The sequence below is a fragment of the Thalassophryne amazonica genome, chromosome 3 (genome assembly GCF_902500255.1).
Source record: "Thalassophryne amazonica chromosome 3, fThaAma1.1, whole genome shotgun sequence".
Taxonomy (NCBI): Eukaryota; Metazoa; Chordata; class Actinopteri; order Batrachoidiformes; family Batrachoididae; genus Thalassophryne; species Thalassophryne amazonica.
In genome coordinates this window covers 104,042,130-104,064,262 of record NC_047105.1, presented here as the reverse complement: position 1 = coordinate 104,064,262, position 22,133 = coordinate 104,042,130, and the positions used below count along the sequence as shown (strand labels likewise).

Sequence of the window (22,133 nt, the reverse complement as noted above, 5' to 3'; positions counted from 1 at the left end):
GGAAGCTGAAAATGTCCCAGTTCTTGCATGGCTGGCATACTCACCGGACATGTCACCCATTGAGCATGTTTGGGATGCTCTGGACCGGCGTATACAACAGCGTGTACCAGTTCCTGCCAATATCCAGCAACTTCGCACAGCCATTGAAGAGGAGTGGACCAACATTCCACAGGCCACAATTGACAACCTGATCAACTCTATGCGAAGGAGATGTGTTGCACTGCATGAGGCAAATGGTGGTCACACCAGATACTGACTGGTATCCCCCCCAATAAAAAAAAACTGCAGTCTAAGGCACACCTGTGCACTAATCATGGTGTCTAATCAGCATCTTGATATGGCACACCTGTGAGGTGGGATGGATTATCTCAGCAAAGGAGAAGTGCTCACTATCATAGATTTAGACTGGTTTGTGAACAATATTTGAGGGAAATGGTGATATTGTGTATGTGGAAAAAGTTTTAGATCTTTGAGTTCATCTCACACAAAATGGGAGCAAAACCAAAAGTGTTGCGTTTATATTTTTGTTGAGTGTAGTATGGATGCCCAAGCCAAACATAAGCAAACAGTGTTTGGTAATGTTTGCAAACAAAAGTTTGGTCAAGTTTGCCAGTGTAGACTAGGCATATGAAGCACCAATGCCAGAAACGGAATCAGGGGTTCACTGATGGGCCAGCTATATGTTGTAACTGTGAAGAGGAGAGGAATCCTTTCCCTCTCCTTCTCTAGTCCAGTCCTAGAGAAGTCAAGTTTTTTTAACTGTTCAGGTGTGTGATGTCAGTTTAATCTGCACTGTGGTTCTCCAGCTCAGAGATGATCGTGATTAGATTCTGGAGACCAAAGATGTAGCCACTATCCTGGCCCTCGTGGACCACACTGTCCTCACTGTAATGCCGGCAAGTTGTGTGAGCAAAGTCTATCATCCTCACGTCCACCACGGGGCTGACAATGTCCGGGCAGAACAGGTGACCCTGTTTCACGACTGATCCAGTGTTGCTGGTTGGCTCGCTCAAAGTGGAGGTCGTATGGGGAAATCCCAGTGCCCCCGATACTTCAGCCACCTCTTCCTCTGCCTCTTCCTCCATTCCCAGTTCTGTGTCCGCCTCGTCGTCCTCGTCCTCTTCTTCCTCAGAGAGGCCATTCTCGGTGTGCCGGCGCGTGTGTTTTCGGTGTGGCGCGCCGTCGTAGATGATGAGTAGGGAACTGGAGTAGAAGCGGTAGGATTCGCAGGCTTCTAGAGCGGCTTGCATGTCTTTAAGTCTACGAAGGACGGGGGAGAGGAGCTCATGACGCAGGTGCCGCCCGCTGTGGAAGAACTGGAACAAAGCCTCTTTGAAGCCCGGCAAGTTTAGCTTCCGGCCGTGGTATTTGTTCATGAACATCAGCTGGCCTGTGTCGGACTGATACACCTGGAGAGAGAATGGAACATGGAAAGTTTTGAACAGCTTGAAAACATATTTCCAGCTAGAGCAGGAATTCTTACTAGTATTAGTTTAGCTAAGACTGATAGACTGAAATCACTGAAATGCGCTTATGTTTCACCTGCAGTTTTGGTGTTATTACATGAACGTTTGTGTATTTGCCTGCTAGCGGTGGGTGGCAAACAGTAAACTAAAAGTTAATTTATTTATTTTGCCTCTGACAGCACACACACTGTGATAGAACATGATGTGTCCCTGAAAGTTGAAAGTTTTCAATGTGCCACAGCTGCAAGGACAAACTGGATATTTATTTATCCTCCATGACGATCAAAGCTGGGTAACATGTGGAGAGACACTTGGTTTTGTAACAGATCAGCAGGAATGACTCGTGACTTACAGACAGAAATGAAGCTGTAACATAACAAAAGATGAAATCCCCTAAGCAAGAATCAGTCAGCGCTTCCTGTTTTAATACAATAACTGTGCAAAACTCTAAAACGCTCTTGCATTTTTGGATTACATGCAGTCAAACTAATTAACCCTGAATATGATTTTCATCATGATGGATATGACTGTTTAACTATCGTCAGCACATGAATGCATCATCGTATAATTTCCACCCCAAAAGTTAAGGGTGCTCGAATCAGCGCCACGTGTGCCTCTGTGTGTCTTCATGAAGAAAAATGGCCACTCTAATAGAACTAAAATTTTGCATAAGTGGGATCATGACATGGATCCTATTTATGTACACTCCTGCACAGTAGCATTACTGTCTTTGGTCCTGTGTGTCTGAGTGTCCGTGTGTGTCAGATCCCTTTTACAACAAATATGGGAAATGATTAAGGGTCATCCTAGGACAAAGTGATTTAAATTTTAAGAAACATTACCTAAAAGTCAAAGTCAAAATTTTTTTTGGCCCAGCACCAATTTACTGTGCAGCCCTGGTTCTCATCCTGGGGTCCGAGACCTTTGGGGGGTCTCCGAAGATCACAGAGGATTGCAAAGTTTTATCTGCTCCAAGGTTGTCAAAATTAGAAATGCACATGTTACATAAAGTCATAATAAATCACTCTGCATAGTCAATACTAATTAAAAGTTCATTGTGTTTTTTTTTAGGGGCAGCACGGTGGATTAGTGGTTAGCACTGTTGCTTCACAGCGAGAAGGTCATGGGTTCAATTCCCACCTGCGGCCTTTCTGTGTGGAGTTTGCATGTTCTACAGAAAAGATATCTTTAAAGATAACTTTTCAGTTATGTGATTATCTAAGTTAATTTTTTGGTTATCTGTGCCCACCACTGTTGCTGACACATCCACAAATGAAAATCCTTAAAAATATGTTTTTCTGACTACTTGCATCAATCTCCTTGTACATGCAGATCCACATTGGACCTACTGTAGTGACCCCAAGCAAAAATTGGGAAAAGTCTAAACAATTCATCATATTATGAAGAGAAATGTCCTGCCTTATGTTTGTCTAGATTTGCCTAATCTTGAAGTTAAAAACAAAGTTCTGCAGAGTTGTGATCATTGAGGATGAGAGTCTGAAAACTCTGATTCGACTCTTTTTCTTAGTTTTTGTCTTTCCTTAGCCCAGATCCTATTCAGGAGAGTTCAAAAAATTAGTTGGAAGATTGTTGTAAATTAGAAATGCTCAAAGATTTTCAACATACATCAATGCTTGATTGTTCTTAAACAATTTCAGGCTGCTGTAATATATCTGGTTGGATTAATCTGGCTTCAAATTTTAGTGTAAATCATGACAACAGATATTAAGATAATCAGTTCAGTCAGGTTATTATGATGCTTTCTTAGACTCAGATTTTGTACAAACTCTACATCTGGAATGGGAAAATGAAGTGAAACTAAACCTGCACTCTAAAAAAATGAGAAAAAGTGTTATTTCAACTTAACTAGAGAAGTCTTGTGGCATTAACTCAGTTGAAAGTTGAAATAATTAAGTTGAAATAACGTAAATGCAAACTGTTACATCTATTTTTCTCGTTGAGACAACAGTTCCTTCTTTAGAGTGTGCAATTCCAAGCTGGAATCTTGGGCAAGGCAACGTGGATTCTTGTTAAAGCTTGGATAAAACACAACTGACTTTATAGGAACACAGCAGGTGGAAAAAGTAAAAAAAACAAACAAAACAAAACAAAACAAAAACAAAAAAAACGCAATCATGAAAAAATGTAACAATTCATATAGGTTCAGTGGTGGGCACAGTTCCGCTAACCGCTAATTATTAAAGCTAATGTTTTCATTATTGGATTTGCTTTTCAGATAACTTTGAACACCATCAGCGGACCAATTAGCTTACGATAAATTTCTGTCCGATAATTTTTAGACCGCTAATATATTTTTGCAGGCATAGTGAATAAAGCTTAACAGTTAAAACATTTATATAAAACAAACACAATAACAATGTCTATAAACCCAGAGAATATATTCACCAGAGTTTTAGGCACAGTATACAGACTTTAATGCTGTTGTCCGTGTGCAGTGGTTAAAGTGCACCCTGATCAGATTGTGTCAATGCATTTCTCCTGTCGTGAAACTTTACCCATAATGCACTGCAACATGTTTATCCCAAGCATTAAAACCTTCCAAATTAGTGCATTACTTTAAAACTAAAACATATAGCTGATATTTTCAATTTATAAAATGCCAGACATGCCGTTAATTTAAATAACTTGTATGGAATTAGTTTGGTTAAAATTTTAACCATAAGTTAAAACTGATGTTAAAACTGTATGCTTGTTGATGACTTGCGTGATATGCCGGTGAGTCTGTATTGTGTAAAGAGAAATTGTCTTTATTCCTCCTCCTCCTTCTCAGTCACCAGGTCTCTTTTGCTGAGAGAAAGCTAATCTGACGCAGAAGCGCTTGCTCGTTGTTGTGTCAGTAGCTGCTAGTGTACTGAAATCAATACTTAAAGTTATCGGTTTTAGCTTTTATGTGTAACTTCTGCTATATTTTTTTTAGGGGTTTATTGGTTTAGCGTTATAAAAGATAACTTTTCAGTTAGCAGATTAACTGTTATCGAAGCTAACTTTTTGGTTAGCTGTGCCCTCCACTGTGTAGGTTAAACTATAAACCTGGTGTGAGCATCCATGTTTTTACGAGCTGAATCACAAGACGTCTCTGCGAGCAGAACTGAGGAGAATCGGCTTGGACCATTCCCAGTTCAGAAGTCAGTTAACTGCAGTGTTCAGACACAAGTTAGTCTGAGTGTTGTCAGTTCAGAGCTCACCTGCATGCCACAGAGCCGGACTCCGATTGAGGCTGATGTGCTCTGCTGACATTTGCGAATCTGTACAGCTTTCTTCTCCTCTGTAGCATCATCTCCATGCTGCCGTGTGCCCATCTTCAGGTCCAACACGCACGGTACCGTGTGGCGCCACGTCAGGTTCTCCAGCAGGATGAATCCTGAGAAACTGAGTCAAGGAGACACAGTGGAAGAACCATGGCCACCATCGACACTCATATCACCTCAAAACTCTCCCTCAAAAGGTTCGTGACAAATCAGCCTGGATCTGAGTTCATGCTGCTCACCATTCATTGAAACATACAACCTCTGGCAAAAATTATGGAATCACCGGCCTTGGAGGATGTTCATTCTGTTGTTTAATTTTGTAGAAAAAAAGCAGATCACAGACATGACACAAAACTAAAGTCATTTCAAATGGCAACTTTCTGGCTTTAAGAAACACTATAAGAAATCAAGAAAAAAAGATTGTGGCAGTCAGTAACGGTTGCTTTTTTAGACCAAGCAGAGGAAAAAAATATGGAATCACTCAATTCTGAGGAACAAATTATGGAATCATCCTGTAAATTTCCATCCCCAAAACTAACACCTGCATCAAATCACATCTGCTCGTTGACATTAACCCTATGTCATGAAATTGACCCTATGTGTCTTTTTGCAAGGAATGTTTTCACAGTTTTTGCTCTATTGCAAGATGCATTATCTTCTTGAAAAATGATTTCATCATCCTTAAACATCAGAAAAGTGTCCAAAATATCAATGTAAACTTGTGCATTTATTGATGATGTAATGACAGCCATCCCCCCAGTGCCTTTACCTGACATGCAGCCCCATATCATCAATGACTGTGGAAATTTACATGTTGTCTTCAGGCAGTCATCTTTATAAATCTCATTGGAACGGCACCAAACAAAAGTTCCAGCATCATCACCTTGCCCAATGCACATTCGAGATTCATCACTGAATATGACTTTCATCCAGTCATCCACAGTCCACGATTGCTTTTCTTTAGCCCATTGTAACCTTGTTTTTTTCTGTTTAGGTGTTAATGATGGCTTTCGTTTAGCTTTTCTGTATGTAAATCCCATTTCCTTTAGGCGGTTTCTTACAGTTCGGTCACAGACGTTGACTCCAGTTTCCTCCCATTCGTTCCTCATTTGTTTTGTTGTGCATTTTCGATTTTTGAGACATATTGCTTTAAGTTTTCTGTCTTGACACTTTGATGTCTTCCTTGGTCTACCAGTATGTTTGCCTTTAACAACCTTCCCATGTTGTTTGTATTTGGTCCAGAGTTTAGACACAGCTGACTGTGAACAACCAACATCTTTTGCAACATTGCGTGATGATTTACTCTCTTTTAAGAGTTTGATAATCCTCTCCTTTATTTCAACTGACATCTCTCGTGTTGGAGCCATGATTCATGTCAGTCCACTTGGTGCAACAGCTCTCCAAGGTGTGTTCACTCCTTTTTAGATGCAGACTAATGAGCAGATCTGATATGATGCAGGTGTTAGTTTTGGGGATGAAAATTTACAGGGTGATTCCATAATTTATTCCTCAGAATTGAGTGAGTCCATATTTTTTTCCTCTGCTTGGTCTAAAAAAGTAACCGTTACTGACTGCCACAATCTTTTTTTTCTTGATTTCTTATAGTGTTTCTTAAAGCCAGAAAGTTGCCATTTGAAATGACTTTAGTTTTGTGTCATGTCTATGATCTGCTTTTTTTCTACAAAATTAAACAACTGAATGAACATCCTCCGAGGCCGGTGATTCCATAATTTTTGCCAGGGGTTGTAGTTGAACTGGATTCTACTCGCTTTACTCGAAAGTTATCACAAAATTAACATGTTCACATAAGTATAAATTCAACAAACCAAATAACAAACCAACAATGATTTTATACCATGTATTAATTGTCACGTTGTGAAAGGATACTGTACTGGTTGCGGTGCTTGCCGTTCTCCTTCATCCTCTGCAGGTGCTGCTGGTGACACTTGAGGCTCCAGGGGTTGTGTTTGAGCTGCGGCACGGCATTACTGTGGCTGCGATCCAGTCTGTAGTGCAGCACGTCGGCCTGCTGCAGCCACTCCAGCTCCAAATCGTCCTGCAGACTCTGAACACTGGACAGTGGAAGGAGAGAGCGACGCCTCAATTTTACAAACCATGCAGAAGAGAACACAAACTGTTCTATGTGCACACATGGTGACTTGGTTAAATGAGGTAATGTGGGAACCGGTGTATAAAAATGAGAGTGATGAACTGATACTGGATACTGAGAGGAGGCAAATGGAACAATAAATGTGCTGGACAAAAAGTCAGCTATCCATCATAGACCTTCCTCTGGTCATCTTCTCCTAAAACCAATAATCCTTTTGTCATGTCTCAGTTTTCAGATTAGGCTGATACATTTTCTGTTTTTGTGAGTGCAAAGACATGCATTATAATCAATGGTGAGCTCAGCTAACTTTAAAAAGTTAATTTTGATAACTAACAATCCTGTAAATAACATTAAACCAACAAACTGCAAAACCACTGAACTGATGCTGCTGCTAATCACTAAATGCTAACTTTTATTATACAAATTTAGCTTTAGGCTTTGGTTTTTTGTTTGGCTCGAAGACCCTGAAAAACAGAGCTAAAGAGGTGACATTTTAATATGTTGGAGCATAAACTTCATTCAGACAAATGTTAGCAAACTTAAAGTTAGCAAAACTCAATCCACCCTTTTCAGGTTTCAAATCCTGCAAAACCTCGGAGAGATCGCCGCACTGCGAGATCTCAGTAACACAGAACTGCACTGAGACGCTCTGATCATGCTGCACTTTAACCACTGCACACGGACAACACCATTAACATCACAACATAAAACTATTTTTATATTGTGCCTAAAACTCTCATGAATATATTCTCTGGGTTTATAGACGTTGTTATTGCGTTTGTTTTATGTAAACATGCAAGAATCACAGGCTGTCTCTCCGTTATTTTCAATGGGAGCTGATGTGAGCTACGCTCGCTTCCTGATCATGTCGTTCTGGAAAGTGAAGTTTGCTCTTTAACGTCTTGATTATTGTTCTTTACAACACTGTTTGTCCTCTTTGTTCCAGACTAATATATATAATATGTCTGAAATTCGGTTTGCGTTTATTAAATTCCACACAGATTAATAAATGTAGCAGACACGGATTATTTGTTATTATTGTTTTAGCAAGTTTTTAGGGCAGCAGTCTCTTATTAACGTGTTGAAAAGCATAAAAAATACATTTCTGTAGTATAATATTCATTTACAATTATCATCATGTGGATTCTCTATGTTGTTTTGACAGCAGTGACTCTCTGGAGTGCAAGGGATTATGGGATACATGAAAACCCTGAATACAGTGGAAACTAATTGGCTCGTTAATTAGCCATTTAAAAGACACCACCACCTTTTTTAGTGCAGCATCAAAGACAATAGAGCAACGGTACATAGTTATGGTGTCTTGCAGTGTGAGACGAGCGCTGTCAGCAAGTGATAATTTCAAGTAACTTCTGTTTTCGCTGTGTACTGTTAAATATTTTATTTATTTCTGTGATACTGCACAGAACAAGTGACTTCTGGTCATGCAATGACTCTTGGCCTTTCTGTCAATGACCCAGTTTTCTGTGGAACATAAATGTAAAACTTACACTTAATATCCCTGACCTCATTGATATGATTGTATTTATAGCCGTTTATTATGTTATCTTCTTGAAATTACATACTACACATTTACTTATAAACAAACAAACAAAAATCCAGTTCTAAACAAATAAAATAAAATTTATACTAAGGCACATATGGTTTCATTTTTTTTTTTTTTTAAAGCTAGTGCATACAAATGTAATCACTGAAAAAAAAAAAATAGCATATTACATTAACATCAGCCTTTCATCAGCCAAAGGATTGGTCTGTATATAAGCCATCTCACAGTTACAAGCGTGCATGCCTGGGAGAGCACTTCCGGGTCAACGGTCATGGGACCCAAGTACCAGTTTGCTGCAGGCTCAAACAATACAGCTGGAGTTTGCATGTCTGCTTTCTTCTTCAATACTGTCACATTTACCCATGTTTTTGCTTAAAGTAGACCTGCATTGAAATAAATGCAGTCAGATCTTTGGACCAAAAAATGACTTATATTTACACATAAGATCCTTCTGAATGTAGTAAAGTAAATCTGCAAGCCCAGATCTAATATTCAACAGAGAAATCTTAGTTTAAAAATGACAAATTTACAGCTAAAATTTAATCCCTCGGCAAAACTGTCAGCACCTCTGGGACGCTGCCAAGACATCAGAGAGAAGACACTATCCCAGCATGCACTGCGTGTGCCAACTGTAATTTGTGGATTTACATCAGTTTGCATCTCTTACAAAAGCACCTTTTTATTGTTTTATAGAGGGTTTTCATGTGACGTATCGGTCACGTCATTTTGTGTCCTGTGGCCATTCTGGATTACAACGCGGTGGCCGCTGTGATTACACTTCGTGCATTTGGCGAACAATTGCAGAAGTTTCAACGTCGGTGTGAAGAAGTCTCACGGCACCGTGTCGCTGTGAGAGATCTGCCGCTAACAGAAATCCACTGCTCCCAGAATTTTATTTTATTTTATTCGGCAATAAAATTATATAACAATACATAAAAATACCGCAGAGGATAACACAAGAACGCTTCCAATACGGATGCTTATTTACATTGTGGTCCTCGAGCACCGAGCTGCTGATCCGCAAGCTGCCCTTCCAGCGCCTGGTGAGAGAAATCACTCAGGACTTCAAGACCGACCTCCGCTGTTTTGCGGTACATTTGGTGAGTATACATTTCTTTTATTGTTGCTTGAAAATTATTTTTGGGGACTTTTTCCATACGCCCATTTGATTGAGTGGTGTCGCATTAAAAATATACTGTCTTTAGCCTCCGGTGTTACCGTCGCGGGGTACGGATGCGGGACCTGCAAAGAATTCAAGTCATTAAAAAGATATAAACCTCTCTCAGCGGCCACGGAGCTCTGCGGCTCCGATTATCGAAACCATGCGGCGCTGCGGATTTTGCAGCAAGAAGTCTGTCCTTGCGGGCAACAGGTGTTACTGGCCGCTCCACATCAAAACAGAGAAGAACGGAGAAGAACGTCGCCCGCTGTCGATGTCACCGCTGATCTGACCATGCAGAGCTGTATCTCGCATTCATTGCAGCTTACTTTTGGATGTTGAAATCAGGATGTGTATAACAGCAACATTACTAACAGATAAAATCAGTTTCAATGCGGGATCGGACTGAAGGCTTTTTTTTTTTTTTTTGATCGGACTGAAGGCGCAAGCGCGTCGTCTTCCCCGACGTCATGGAAATGACCCGGATGTACAAACTGTTTTCACGGAGGGCTAAATTTTAGCTGCAAATTTGTCATTTTTAAACGAAGATTTCTCTGCTGAATTACAAATTTGGGCTTACAGATTTACTTAAATACAATAATAATAAATACATTTCTTTCTGAGATCTGACCACATTTATTTCAATGCAGGTCTACTTTAATCTTGTGTGGCTGAACACCATTTGTCCCTCTAAGAACCTGACGCCGACCGCACGGGGCCACGTAACTAGTTAGCATGCCCGAGTCTCGTTCCTTATCGGAATGAACCGGACAAATCATTCCACCAACAAAGAACTGTGAGATTAAATACAGGAGCTGATGAGAGCACAAGAGTACAGTCTGTTCATCCTTTCCGTGTCTGGGCCCAGTGAGGTTTCCCATGTTGAGTCAAATTATTCCACAGGCTCCTGGCGGTGCTCTTCCATCTCCACCCATCGTCCCGGTACACCGGACGCTGCCCGGCAGATCCTGGGAATAATGCTGCCGGATCACTAGTTGGCATTGCTTATGGTTGGAGCTACGACAGTATCTGATCGTCTTCAAACCTCCGACTTTCATTCCTGATTAATGAAACCATTATTGGTCCAGTAATTTCACCTCTAGCCATCGGCCATCCCTCTTAGTCATGACCCCAGTTAAGAGAATAAAACCCACAAAATAGAAGCGCAGTCCTATTCCATTATTTCTAGCTGGAATATCCATGTGTCCCGCTTTAAACACTGTAATTTTCAAAGTAAATGCTTCAGACCGCATTATAACTGACACAATCCACCCGACTCATTGAGGAAATGATTGTATTTTCTTTGGAGGTTTATAATTGCTTTGTTATTAAATCTGATTCTTTGTTATAGATACTGATAATTGTCACTGTATTCCTTTGTTCTGTTTCTGTTATAAAGTCCAGAAAAAAAAAAACACTTCGGATCCTGAGGGACACTCGGTTAAGAGCATCAAGATCCTACTACGAGCTTTTTAACTGCAGCAACTTTAAGATACACTATTGGAGCTGGAATTACCGCAAAATACAGATAAACAGAGAGAAATTACTTGGATTTAAATAGCGCCGCTCACACGCATTGATGCGTTTGGGTCAGATGACCTCTCACCTCTCCCACAATGCAGTGTGTCACCTGAGAGTGTGAGATGGCTTATTGAGTCAATTGCTTACTGCAATTAAGAGTCACAAGTATAGAGTACGAGGTCTCTTAGATAATAAACCGACCCTTTTATTTTTTTTTTTAACTATATGGATTTGAATGACGTGCGATTACACCAATCATGCTTGAACCCTCGTGCGCATGCGTGAGTTTTTTCACGCGTGTCGGTGACGTCATTTCCCTGTGGGCAGGCCTTGAGTGAGATGTGGTCCCGCCCTCTCGGCTGAATTCCTTTGTTTCACACGCTGCTCGAGACGGCCGCGTTGCTTTATCAAAATTTTTTCTGGACCTGTGAGGAATATCCGAGTGGACACTATTCGAGAAATTAAGCTGGTTTTCTGTGAAAAGTTTAACGGCTGATGAGAGATTATGGGGTGTTTCTGTCGGTGTAAGGACTTCCCACGGAGCGGGACGTCCTGCAGCGCTTCCAGGCGCTGTCGTCGGCCTGTTTCGAGCTGAAAACATCCTAATTTAAGGCTTAATTCACCCAGGACATCGTGAGAGAACAGAGAAGATTCAGAAGAGGCCGGCATGAGGAATTTATGCGGACATTCCACTGTTTAAGGACATTTTTTTAATGAAAGACGTACGCGCAAATTCGCCGAGTCGTTTCTGTGACGACTCGGCAAATCTGTGTGCGCTGCGACAGGAAAAACACCTCCGTGTTGAAAACCATTTGTAGAATTCAGGCGGCTTTTAATGGCTTTCAACAAGTGAGTAACTGAGAAATTGTTTAACAGCTTGGGCATGTTCCAACTTGCCCGTTAAGATTTCCAACGGAGGTGTTTTTCTTGTCGTGACCCCCCGCGGTCGGGTCCAGCCCGACATGCGACTCTGCCCGCACATTCTTTCATTACAAAATGACCGTTAACAATGGAATGTCCGAATAAACTCCTCATGCTGACTTCTTCTGAAAGTTCTCTGTTCTCTGACGACTTACTGCGTCAACAGAGCCTGAAATGTGGAAGTTTTCAACTTGAAACGGCGAGACGCTGCCGCCTCAAAACGCAGATCGCCGTCAGGCGCCGTGGACCGTCCTTAAAGCGACACTACCAGACCAAAATCTCTCATCAGCCGTTAAAATTTTTACCGAAAACCAGCTGAATTTATTGAATGGTGTCCACTCAGTTGTGCCTTACAGTTTTGAAAAAATTTTTATCAAACAAAGCAACAGTCTCTGAGCCATTCCTAAACAATGAAAAAAATCGACGAGCGGGTGGACGACTCCTCACTCAAAGACTGCCCACAGGCGAATGACGTAACCGACAGGCGTGAAAAAACTCTCGCATGCCCACGAGGGTTCAAGCATGTCTGATGTAATCACACGTGATTCAAATCCATATGGTTTTTGAAAAAAATAATAAGGTCGGATACTTTTCTAATAGACCTCGTATATTGGTAAAATATCACATTTTAAATTAATATCATATTAGTTTAAAAGAGTATCTCAAACAGTTTAAAAATAACCTTGAATTCTAACAGATAATAATATACGGTTACTATTTTGTTTTCAGATATTTGAGGAGTTAGGTGGTCCGTGAGATTTTCTTTTAAGTGATTCTTGGTCTGAAAACATTTGAGAATCACGAACTACATGTATGAATGTGTGCATGGGACAGTATTTAATTTATGTGTTTATTCTGTCCTTGTCCTCCGTATTCAGCTTCCAAACATGACAAACGCAACCCGCACTGCAGACTGTCAACACAGAGTGCCAACAAGCAATCCACAAAGAAACTGATGCTGTCATCACAAGGTGGCGCCATATTCCATCCATGAAATGGTCTAAGGTTTTCAAAATTAGCTGAAAAGCTAATTTGCGCAGAAAAATCTTAGCTTTGCTAAATAGCTGTTAGCTCATTAACTGAACTGTGCTCAGTACTGCAACCACAAAGGTGATATCCTCTGCATGGCAGCAAATACCACAAATGGGACTGACTGTCCTTGCTGGACAACATCCACCTCATTGTGAATAATATGTCAAATAAAAAAAAAAAAATCTGATCATTTTCCTCCATCTCACCTTTTGTCCTTGTCTTTGCGAGAGGTACGGCATCGGCCCTCTTTGCTGTAGTTTTCGTTGTCTACAAGCAGGGAGGATGTCTTCACTTTGGCCCATTTGAGCATCTTGCTCTTGGGCTCACAGTCAGATGAAGGGTCCTTGTTTTCCAGATCCTCTGCTGGGTCACTGTGGAGGGGGTATGCTATGAGGCATAGGTTCCCTTCCTCATCCTCCTCAAAGCTGACTGACACTACACCTGACAGAGGACAAGGTGGAAACTGTTAAAAATTTAAAACATCCAAGTTACATCTTTTAACAAAACCTATTCAGAGAGACTGTGTTAAGATTGTTTATAAATGTTAATGGGCTCACTAGGTGTTTTAAAGACAGGAGCGGGTTGTGGAAACCAGCTGAAGCTGCTAGGATCTTTATGGAATTAATCGATACCTTGATTGCAGTACGTGAAAAGATGACTTCGGAATCTGAATGTCTGGGTTTGCGATTGTACTGGATCAAGACTAAGACCCGGGCTTTTAATGACTTCCTGGGCCTGGCCATTAGAAGTGTGTATATGGTGAAAGTGTTGTATTTATGGAGACACTGATTTATCTCAGCAGTGACATTCATGTCTCTGGCTCTTCAAGCTCTGAGATGAATAGATACCTTCAGAAGAGCTTACAGACTCATGAGGTAGCTGTACAGATGTGTTTGGTGATGCTAATACCTTTGTAGGAGAATAAAGTTCAGGTTTTTAGGGTCTTGATGCTTCCTGTCTTACTCTATGGTTGTGAGTCCCGAGGCTGTGAGTCTTAGACATGAACCAGTGACTAAAGGGGTCAATTAAATGTCTTTAGAAAGATCTTTGGGGTAACCCTGGAATGACTGTGTAAAAATCTACAGAGACTTCCATGAGGAGTATCACTTACATTGTGAAGGAACCTCACCTACCATATTTTGGCCATGAGCTGCATTTCTCTTGGCCTTCTCTAGGATGCAGGTGCCTAAATGTTGAAGACCCCATTGGCTGGAGAAGGCCCACGGGATGTCCATGTTCCACCTAGCTGTGGCAGATCAATAGTTACTTTTAAAATGTGGGGATGGACTGCTTGCTTGCTTAGGTGGTTGCCATCCAGCATAAATGGAATCAACGCTTGCTCAAAGACCTGTCCTGACTTAAGAGATGTCACTTTAAATGGAATTTCTGTTCACTACACCCACTCTCCCAAAGTGGGAGGAGCCAGAGAAATGTAATGGCTGAAGTGTTTGTCTCCCTTCCACAGACTGTGTGGGCAGGTTTCACCAAATAAGGTGGAAAGGTAGAGTAGACTACATGCTACTGGTTTCTGCAACCAGCCACGTATGTTGGTATAATATGGTTTTGTGTGTCTAACGTATAAACCACATAGTTAAAGTTGCTCCAATTTTGGTAAAAAATGATGCAAATTACTGGTTGAAATAAAAGGATTGAAAAGTTGAATAGTTTTGACTCTGCTGAATTCTTGGTCTCCAAAGTAAAGGTCAAACACGTTCAACATCCATTGGATTATATGACATGTGACATATCTTACCCCATAACATGATAACTGAGCATGACAGATGGTGCAAACTATTCCTTTTTAAAATGCTATTAACTCAACCAATATTTTGCATCTTTTTTTTTTTTTTACCAAAATTGGAGCCACTTTAACTTGAGCCCTGTACAAACTGAAACTGACCTTTGTCAACATTTTTGCTGTTTTTACCTCATAACTCCAGAACATTCAATCATAGACTGTCCAAACTATAGCTTATTGGAATTGTTATGATCAGACAAATAATGTGGTATAGTTTTCAACATGATTAGAGTATTTTAAAATTTTGACCCTTGTGTAATTCTTCATTGACCCCTGTAGCTCATTAGAGGTCAGCTCCAGGATGGTTCCATATCTGAAAATAAACATTAGTTAATTTAGAATATGTCTGCCAAATTTGATGCTTTTATCCAAGAATGCACAATTGTTTTGCTGTGCCGCCCCACTAATCTGTGGTGAAAATCTCATAAAAATCTGTGCAGTAGTTTTGACATAATCTTGCTGACAAAATAAGTATTTAAATAAATAAACGCCAGTGATTTTATTACGTCCTTGGTGGACGTAATTGTAATTCCCCCCCGCTCTTTATGTCATTTACTGCCCCTTACCAAAAAACAAACCATTATTTTCCTCATTTTTAGTTTATTAAAGGTCTTTTATTTTTTATTTATTTATTTTTTTCAGGCCGGGGACCCTCACAGACAGTGTCCATCTTGTGAGAAGGCCCAGAAAGTGGGCCATACAGCACTTTTTATACAATGTGGGCATTTACAGTGGGTGTGGTTTAGTCTCACATTTCTAATGTTACTGGCTCTCACCAACAGGAGGAGGTCTCCCTGTGTCTAGAACTTGCACGTGTGGTGGAAGTGAAACTTAACTCATATATTTCTCAGAAACTTCCAAACAAATAACACACACAAATACTTGATAACTAACATAAAATAAGGAATTAGCACATATATTATCTAACATAATAAAACACCCAAATCAAGGATAATCTGTTATCTTTAGCTTTTTCAATAAATGAGTTGGGGGCTTGTTCAGGCTTCATTCTTCCTGCTCAGGTCATGCACAGTCTTGTCCACACTTAAACTCTTTACCCATTTATGGATTGACCAGGGCTTAGCTGGAGTGAGCCCTATCAAGATAACGACATCCAGAGTCGCACTATTTAAGCTTCAAACCAACTGTTCTGAAGGTACATGAGTGATGTTTTGGAGCGTTTGTCCAGCACAGTAACAGTCTATCCTGGATTTCTAGAGTAATGGTAAATGGACTGCATTTATATTGTGCTTTTCCATCTGAATCAGAAGCTCAAAGGGCTTTACAACAATGCCTCACATTCACACAGACACACACGCACTCAAACAAATCAAGTATCCTCTGGTCACAAGTCCACCTCTTGAACTACCACCTCCCTCAAGGGTTAACAATCAGCCGATGATTTCCCTGACTGGACCACACCACATATCTATCCCTGCTCCATATGAGCACAGCAGTGACCTCAACACTGTATTTATATTTGCATTATATCCCGACTTTGAATGAAATTTGAATTCCCCATCGTCACACCCATTTCTCCTCACAGTGCCTCATAACATGACTGAAAGAAGAAGCTAAAAGCAGCGATGGATTGCGAAAGTCAGACAAAATAAAGATAAAGCGGTGATACGTGCTGACATGAAATAACAGCACACAGAATATTCCCAACAGTTTTTCACTGCTGTCCTTGGTGTGAAACAGGAATGCCAAAAGTGTGAGTCAGTGTCCAAGATAACATTTAAAGAGGTTCTCTTGTGTAACATGCTCCCGTGGCCTTGGTGGCCATCAGACCTAAGCTATGGAAATGAATGAAATTGGCACACAAAGAAAGAAAGAAGGTCATTCCAAGCTACATGTAACTTCAACACACCTGCTCTTAATTTCCATCATACGTGTGACGATAAGATTATTTCCTGCACCAAGCACACACGTCACATATACGGTATATAAGCAAAATAAAGCTGTTTTTGTAGACTGATTTTGTGCATCAATGTTGAACAAATTTTAATTGTTCTGTCCTAGCTGTATACCCTTTTAATTTGGAGACTTACAAGATGATTGTATGTAGTTGTTGAGTTGCGGTCTGTGTAAACTGTCTGTGTATTTCATCACTGCCGTTTATACGGAACACGAGCCTGACCTGTACAATGTGTGGCTCAAAGCTTGGAATCCTTTTTGCTCAAACAGATTTTTAATAAATAAATAAAACAGTAAATAAATTAAACACGATTAATAATAAATAAGTAAAAACTCAGCCACATGAGGTGTGCAGCCAGTCCCAAACCCGGATAAATGAATAGGGTTGTTGTCAGGAAGGACATTCGCCGTAAAACAAGCCAACCCAACCATGCAGACTAAAAATCACATTTCCATACCGGCTTGGTCGAGGCCCGGGTTAACAAACGACCACCACTATTGTACATATGGCTGAGGTTTCATGTTAAAAATACCACAATTATGTGATGGCACTTGTAGAAATTCATCTACTATTAACAAAATTTAATCCAGTAACGGCTTTTTAAATTTTTGTGACATAGATCACCGAGTCCATATCTGGATTTCTGCTTCCTTTGTGAGACATGCTTACTAGGGAATAAGGGATACAACTTTTTTGCAGCCTCATCAGTGGGGTTTTTGATACGGGTGATGCGGGCTGTCACCTGGGGTGGCATTTATGGGGGACGGCACCATGGGGACGAGCACTTAAAAAAATAAATTCTACTCCACTGCAAAATGGTTTTCTTCTAATTGTGTGTAGAATTGGCACATTGGCACCCCCAATGTGAATGAGCTGTGATATCGCTGTTTATGGCAAACATGAATGCTTATGTTTGGTTATGTAGAATGTAACAACTACTTTAGCAAGGTTTATAACAAACATAGTTTCTTATTCAGTCAAATAAATTAAAAATATATTGTAGAAGTTTGCCGGCACACTCCATCCTTCCCCCTGTCCACTTTTCTTTGTTAATATTCATGGGGTTTGGTATCGTTTCCCCGTCATTGGTCCTAAGTACTGATTCATAAGCTGCCTGGTTTTGTTGGACAACTTGTTTCGAGTCTGCAAAGATTGCCATCAGTGGCGGTTTTTGTGGCAGACCATCGCCCAGGGTGGCATTTATGGGGGGGGGGGGGGGGGGGGGGCATGGTGGGCACGAGCACTTAAAAAAAAAATCCCCATCTGCTTGGCACTGACAATCTGCTGATTAAACAGAATGGACAGAAAACGGTCAAAGCCATCAGGTGCCCAACTTAGGAAAAAAAAAAGCAGAAACGAGCAAGAAGATGAGGTATGCAGCTGTGTCCCTCTGTATGATCACCGCCAGAGCAAAGTCACTGAGGATAGCAGCAGAACCAGAACTCCAGTGAAAAGGTAGGCAGCTAGTTATGAAAAGAAAGGCATTGAAAGCAGACAGGGTGGAACAATGGGTGTGAATCTCACTGGAGACGATAGGAGCTCTGTTCACATTTCTAGCTGAAGTGACTTGAATCTGACCTTTTTTTGTGTTGCCTGCAAGAGGGTGTGTTATCCAATTTTTACAATCATTTTCCAATGGCTGGAAACTCTCTTTTTGTTGTCATGTACATGACATGATGATAATAATATAATAATGTAAATGAGGCTGATCTTCATAATCAACTGGTTTATTTGATGAAGAAAAACAATCACATTTGATTTCACTTACATGGGAATGCTAGTAACATTTCATTTAGATTTTCTTTTGACCCACAGATGAAGACCAAAAATTAGGAGAGAAAAGGCAAATACTACATTATCAAATTTCTGTCAAACCTAAAACTTTTGCAGATTAGTTAATGCTAAGTATTTACACATTTAACCCAATATTTACAAACATCAAGCTAAATATTAAGCTAAGAGCTAATTGTTCCTCCCTGAAAGACAGATTAATAAAGCATCTAATGGCAGATATTTAACATGTAAGGGTGTGTTTATTCAAATTTGCAATTCATGGATGTTTTGTATAACAGTTATATTGTAGCTTGTGGCCTTTTGATGTCAACTGAATTGCAATTTTAGGGGTACTTCTAAAATATTAAAAATAATAATACAATACAAAATGGCTGTATGTGCAAAAGGCTCTGTTTTTTGGGGGGGGGTGTGTGTGGAGAAGAGCACCTGGAGGGGGTCTCGCCCAGGAAATAATTCAGTGTAGAACCACCACTGATTGCGATGTTCATTTCTTGAATGCTCCTGCCACAAGCTATTTTCTTTTCCTTGTTTCTTCAAACATGCTTTTAAATTCACCACTGTCCATTGTCAAAAATCATCCAAACTCATCCCTGTATCATCCATTTCCATGAATTTCATCTGTCCTGTCCAAAATTCTGTCCTAAATCAACATTTCTATTAATTTTTCCGTTGACCATTGCTACATCGATATCAAAACATTGCTGCTTATTGATTCCGGGGCAAATTCATCACAAATGACCTTTGGGCGTACCAGTGATACATTGCACATGCTGAGGTAGTGACTACAGCATGTGCAAGGATCACTGGTTCAGAGCCTACATGACATCATCCATTGGTTTCTATCGAGACCCAGAACACCAAAATGGCTCCCTTTCTTGGCGTCGCCATGTTGACAGAAATGATTCACGATGAACTCATTAATGCTTAAAGGAGTGAATCATGGGTGGCTGTGTGTGAGACGCAAAAAAAAAAGCCTGAACACGCCGGAGTCCGAACCACCAGCTAACCTCAGTTTGGGTGTTTATTAATTCATATTTTTGTGGACTGCACAGTGGTTCTCATTATGGTTTACTTTGGTGTAGACGGTAAAAGTTATCTGCCACATATTTCCTCAGTCATGCATTAAGTGGATCCACTGACAGCTACTAAAAGTGCTAACACTGTTAGCATGTAGTATTAAATAAAATGAGCGTTTCACTAGGCATCAATATTACAACAGGGACGTCTTAGATGATCCATTAGGTTGCTTTGTAGCACAACAAGCTGTTTTATTCCAGTTGTTTGTAATAAAATGCTCCAAACAGACACAAAAGCAAGTGGCTCCATTTTTGTCTGACGCGACGAGGGGAGGAGTCAATGGACACAGTCGCTGTCACTCAAAGCAACCACGCCCACAAATACACAGAATTTTATTAATTAAAATGTCTTAAACTAAGAACTTAACAAAAAAGAATAAATAAATAAATAAATAAATTCACCCCTCTACAGTTGTCATGGAGGAGGAAACTTTCTATAGAGACCAAATATGTTTTTGTAGAAGGCTGTAAACATGTTTATTTCTGCTCTAAAATGGGCCTCTATGGGAATTTGCTGTTTTGGAGTCAGCCTCAAGCAGCCAGTCAGGGAACTTCAAGAAAAATGATTTCAGCAATAGGGTCAAAATGTGAGTTTGAATGTTGACGCTTGCTGTTGTCACTGGTGCAGGTGTGCAGGCTTCCTGGAGCCTTCGTGAGGTTTATAAAAAAAATGCTGCCTATCAACTTTCTCTTCTGACACACCTGTGTTAGTGGCACCAACCACCTCCTGTTTGCAGAAGGCCCTGTTTGCAGTCTTTGCTACACTGCCCCCCTGTGGTGTCAGTGTGCATTACCTCTGTACTGGGGGGTGAACTTTCTCATGGCAGATGGCAGACTCTTGTAGAACTGATGCTCACGGGGGATGAGCGGCTTGCAGATGGTCTGCTCCCCAAATCGCAGGACGCAGGAATGTCCTCCCACCTGGTGCACAAAGGGTTCAAGCATCACCCCCTTCTCCATGTAGCACTGCTGCTGCTGCTTTTGCTTCTCCTCTGCATCCAAGGCCCCCTGGGCCTGAGCCTCCACAGCCGGACTCATCCTCCTCTGGCCTTGACCACACCGCCGCGGGCATTAGCCTCCTCATGCACGCACACACGATGTGGCGGGGGCCCTATCTGGCACTACGATACACCTGCTCTGCAGATTAGCACAGCAGAGGATGAGGTCTTGTATTTTGCATGAAGATTTCAGGATTTCCTGCGTTTTCCTCCGTCCGGCTGCTCCTGCAGAAGACGCTGCTGCTGCGGTGATGATGATGATGATGATGATGATGTGCTGCTTCGTATGTGCAGTTTCATACTGTGGTGGTTGCACACAAAGAAAAGGACAGAGAAAACAGAGGAGAAATAAGAGCTCAGCTATAATGAGCATTTAATTCCTCGGTATCTGGTTGATCTTCCAGCTGAGGTGAAAGACAAAGGCTGTTGTTTGTCTGCTGAGCTTCAGACTCCTGCAGTGGGAAAACAGAGAGATCCTGCTCGTCTGCATCTCTGCTGCAGACTGAAAGCTCTCTGACAGCTGAGAGCTGCCTCTCCACTGGTACACCTCCCATTAGCCAGACAGTGGGCCCGCCCCTTTCACCAGCAAGCCACCAATCAGCAGCATCAGAAGCAGGATGATGGGGAGGAAACCCTTGGAGGGACAAGAGCAAGTAAACAAAGACAGCAGTGGGAGGGGGGAGTCTGTGGGAGCCAAGAAGAATGAAAACAAGGAAGACTCAGCTGAAGCTGAAGCTGAACTCATCTTATTTCCACACAGCAGCCTTTTACGACAGAGGGACACTATTTGGAAAAAAGGAGAGGAGAGAAAGACATGCACCTCCTACGTGCTCCCATATATCACATTAACTTTATCAACAAAAAACTGAGAATTTAAAAAAAATGAACAAGCAAAAAAAAAAAAAAAAAACTTTCTCAGAACTAAAATGAGAACCAAATAAGAGTAATCAGAGATTTCTCACGTCTGCCAATCAGGATCTGGATCACCTCCAAAATTCAGTAGATTCTTCCATGACCTAATATCGATCTGTGGTACAAATGTCATGAGAATCCGTGAAGCAGTTTTGACGTAATCCTTCAAAGCCTATATAAAGTGAAGTCATGATCCAGAATTCGGAAGCAGATCTGCATCACCTCCAAAATTTTATGGAGTCTTCCATGGCCTAATATGTATCTGTGTTGAAAATGTGGTCAAAATCCATACAGTAGATTTGACGTAATCCTGCTAACAGTAATCCTTCAAAGCCTATATAAAGTGAAACTTGATCCAGAATCTGGATCCGGAACCGGATCACCTCCTAAATTTAATGGCATCTTCCATGGCCAAATATCTACAACCCCAATTCCAGTGAAGTTGGGACGTTGTGTAAAATGTAAATAAAAACAGAATACAATGATTTTCAAATCCTCTTCAACCTATATTCAACTGAATACACCACAAATACAAGATTCTTAATGTTCAAACTGATAAACATTATTGTTTTTGTGCAAATATTTGCTCATTTTG

General features: G+C 40.9%; 1 protein-coding gene across 1 annotated transcript; it reads right to left on the bottom strand.

Moving 5' to 3' along the window:
• Positions 1 to 780: 780 nt before the first annotated feature.
• Positions 781 to 21,166, bottom strand: LOC117507354 (inositol hexakisphosphate kinase 2-like). Its single transcript, XM_034167204.1, has 5 exons — positions 20,423 to 21,166; positions 13,249 to 13,483; positions 6,623 to 6,807; positions 4,673 to 4,848; positions 781 to 1,409 (listed from the first exon to the last, which is right to left on the bottom strand). The coding sequence occupies exons 1-5, from the start codon at positions 20,664 to 20,666 to the stop codon at positions 783 to 785; spliced, it is 1,467 nt and encodes a 488-aa protein (XP_034023095.1). The 5' UTR covers positions 20,667 to 21,166; the 3' UTR covers positions 781 to 782.
• Positions 21,167 to 22,133: the final 967 nt, after the last annotated feature.

What these genes read in the sequence shown, in the direction of transcription:
- LOC117507354 (XM_034167204.1), bottom strand. Translation starts at nt 20,666, where the DNA reads ATGAGTCCGGCTGTGGAGGCTCAGGCCCAGGGGGCCTTGGATGCAGAG. An exon ending in GTTCACCCCCCAGTACAGAG is followed by an intron (nt 13,484 to 20,422) that starts GTAATGCACACT and finishes GTCCTCTGTCAG; the next exon opens with GTGTAGTGTCAGTCAGCTTT. An exon ending in CAAGCACCGCAACCAGTACA is followed by an intron (nt 4,849 to 6,622) that starts GTATCCTTTCAC and finishes TCAGTTTCTCAG; the next exon opens with GATTCATCCTGCTGGAGAAC.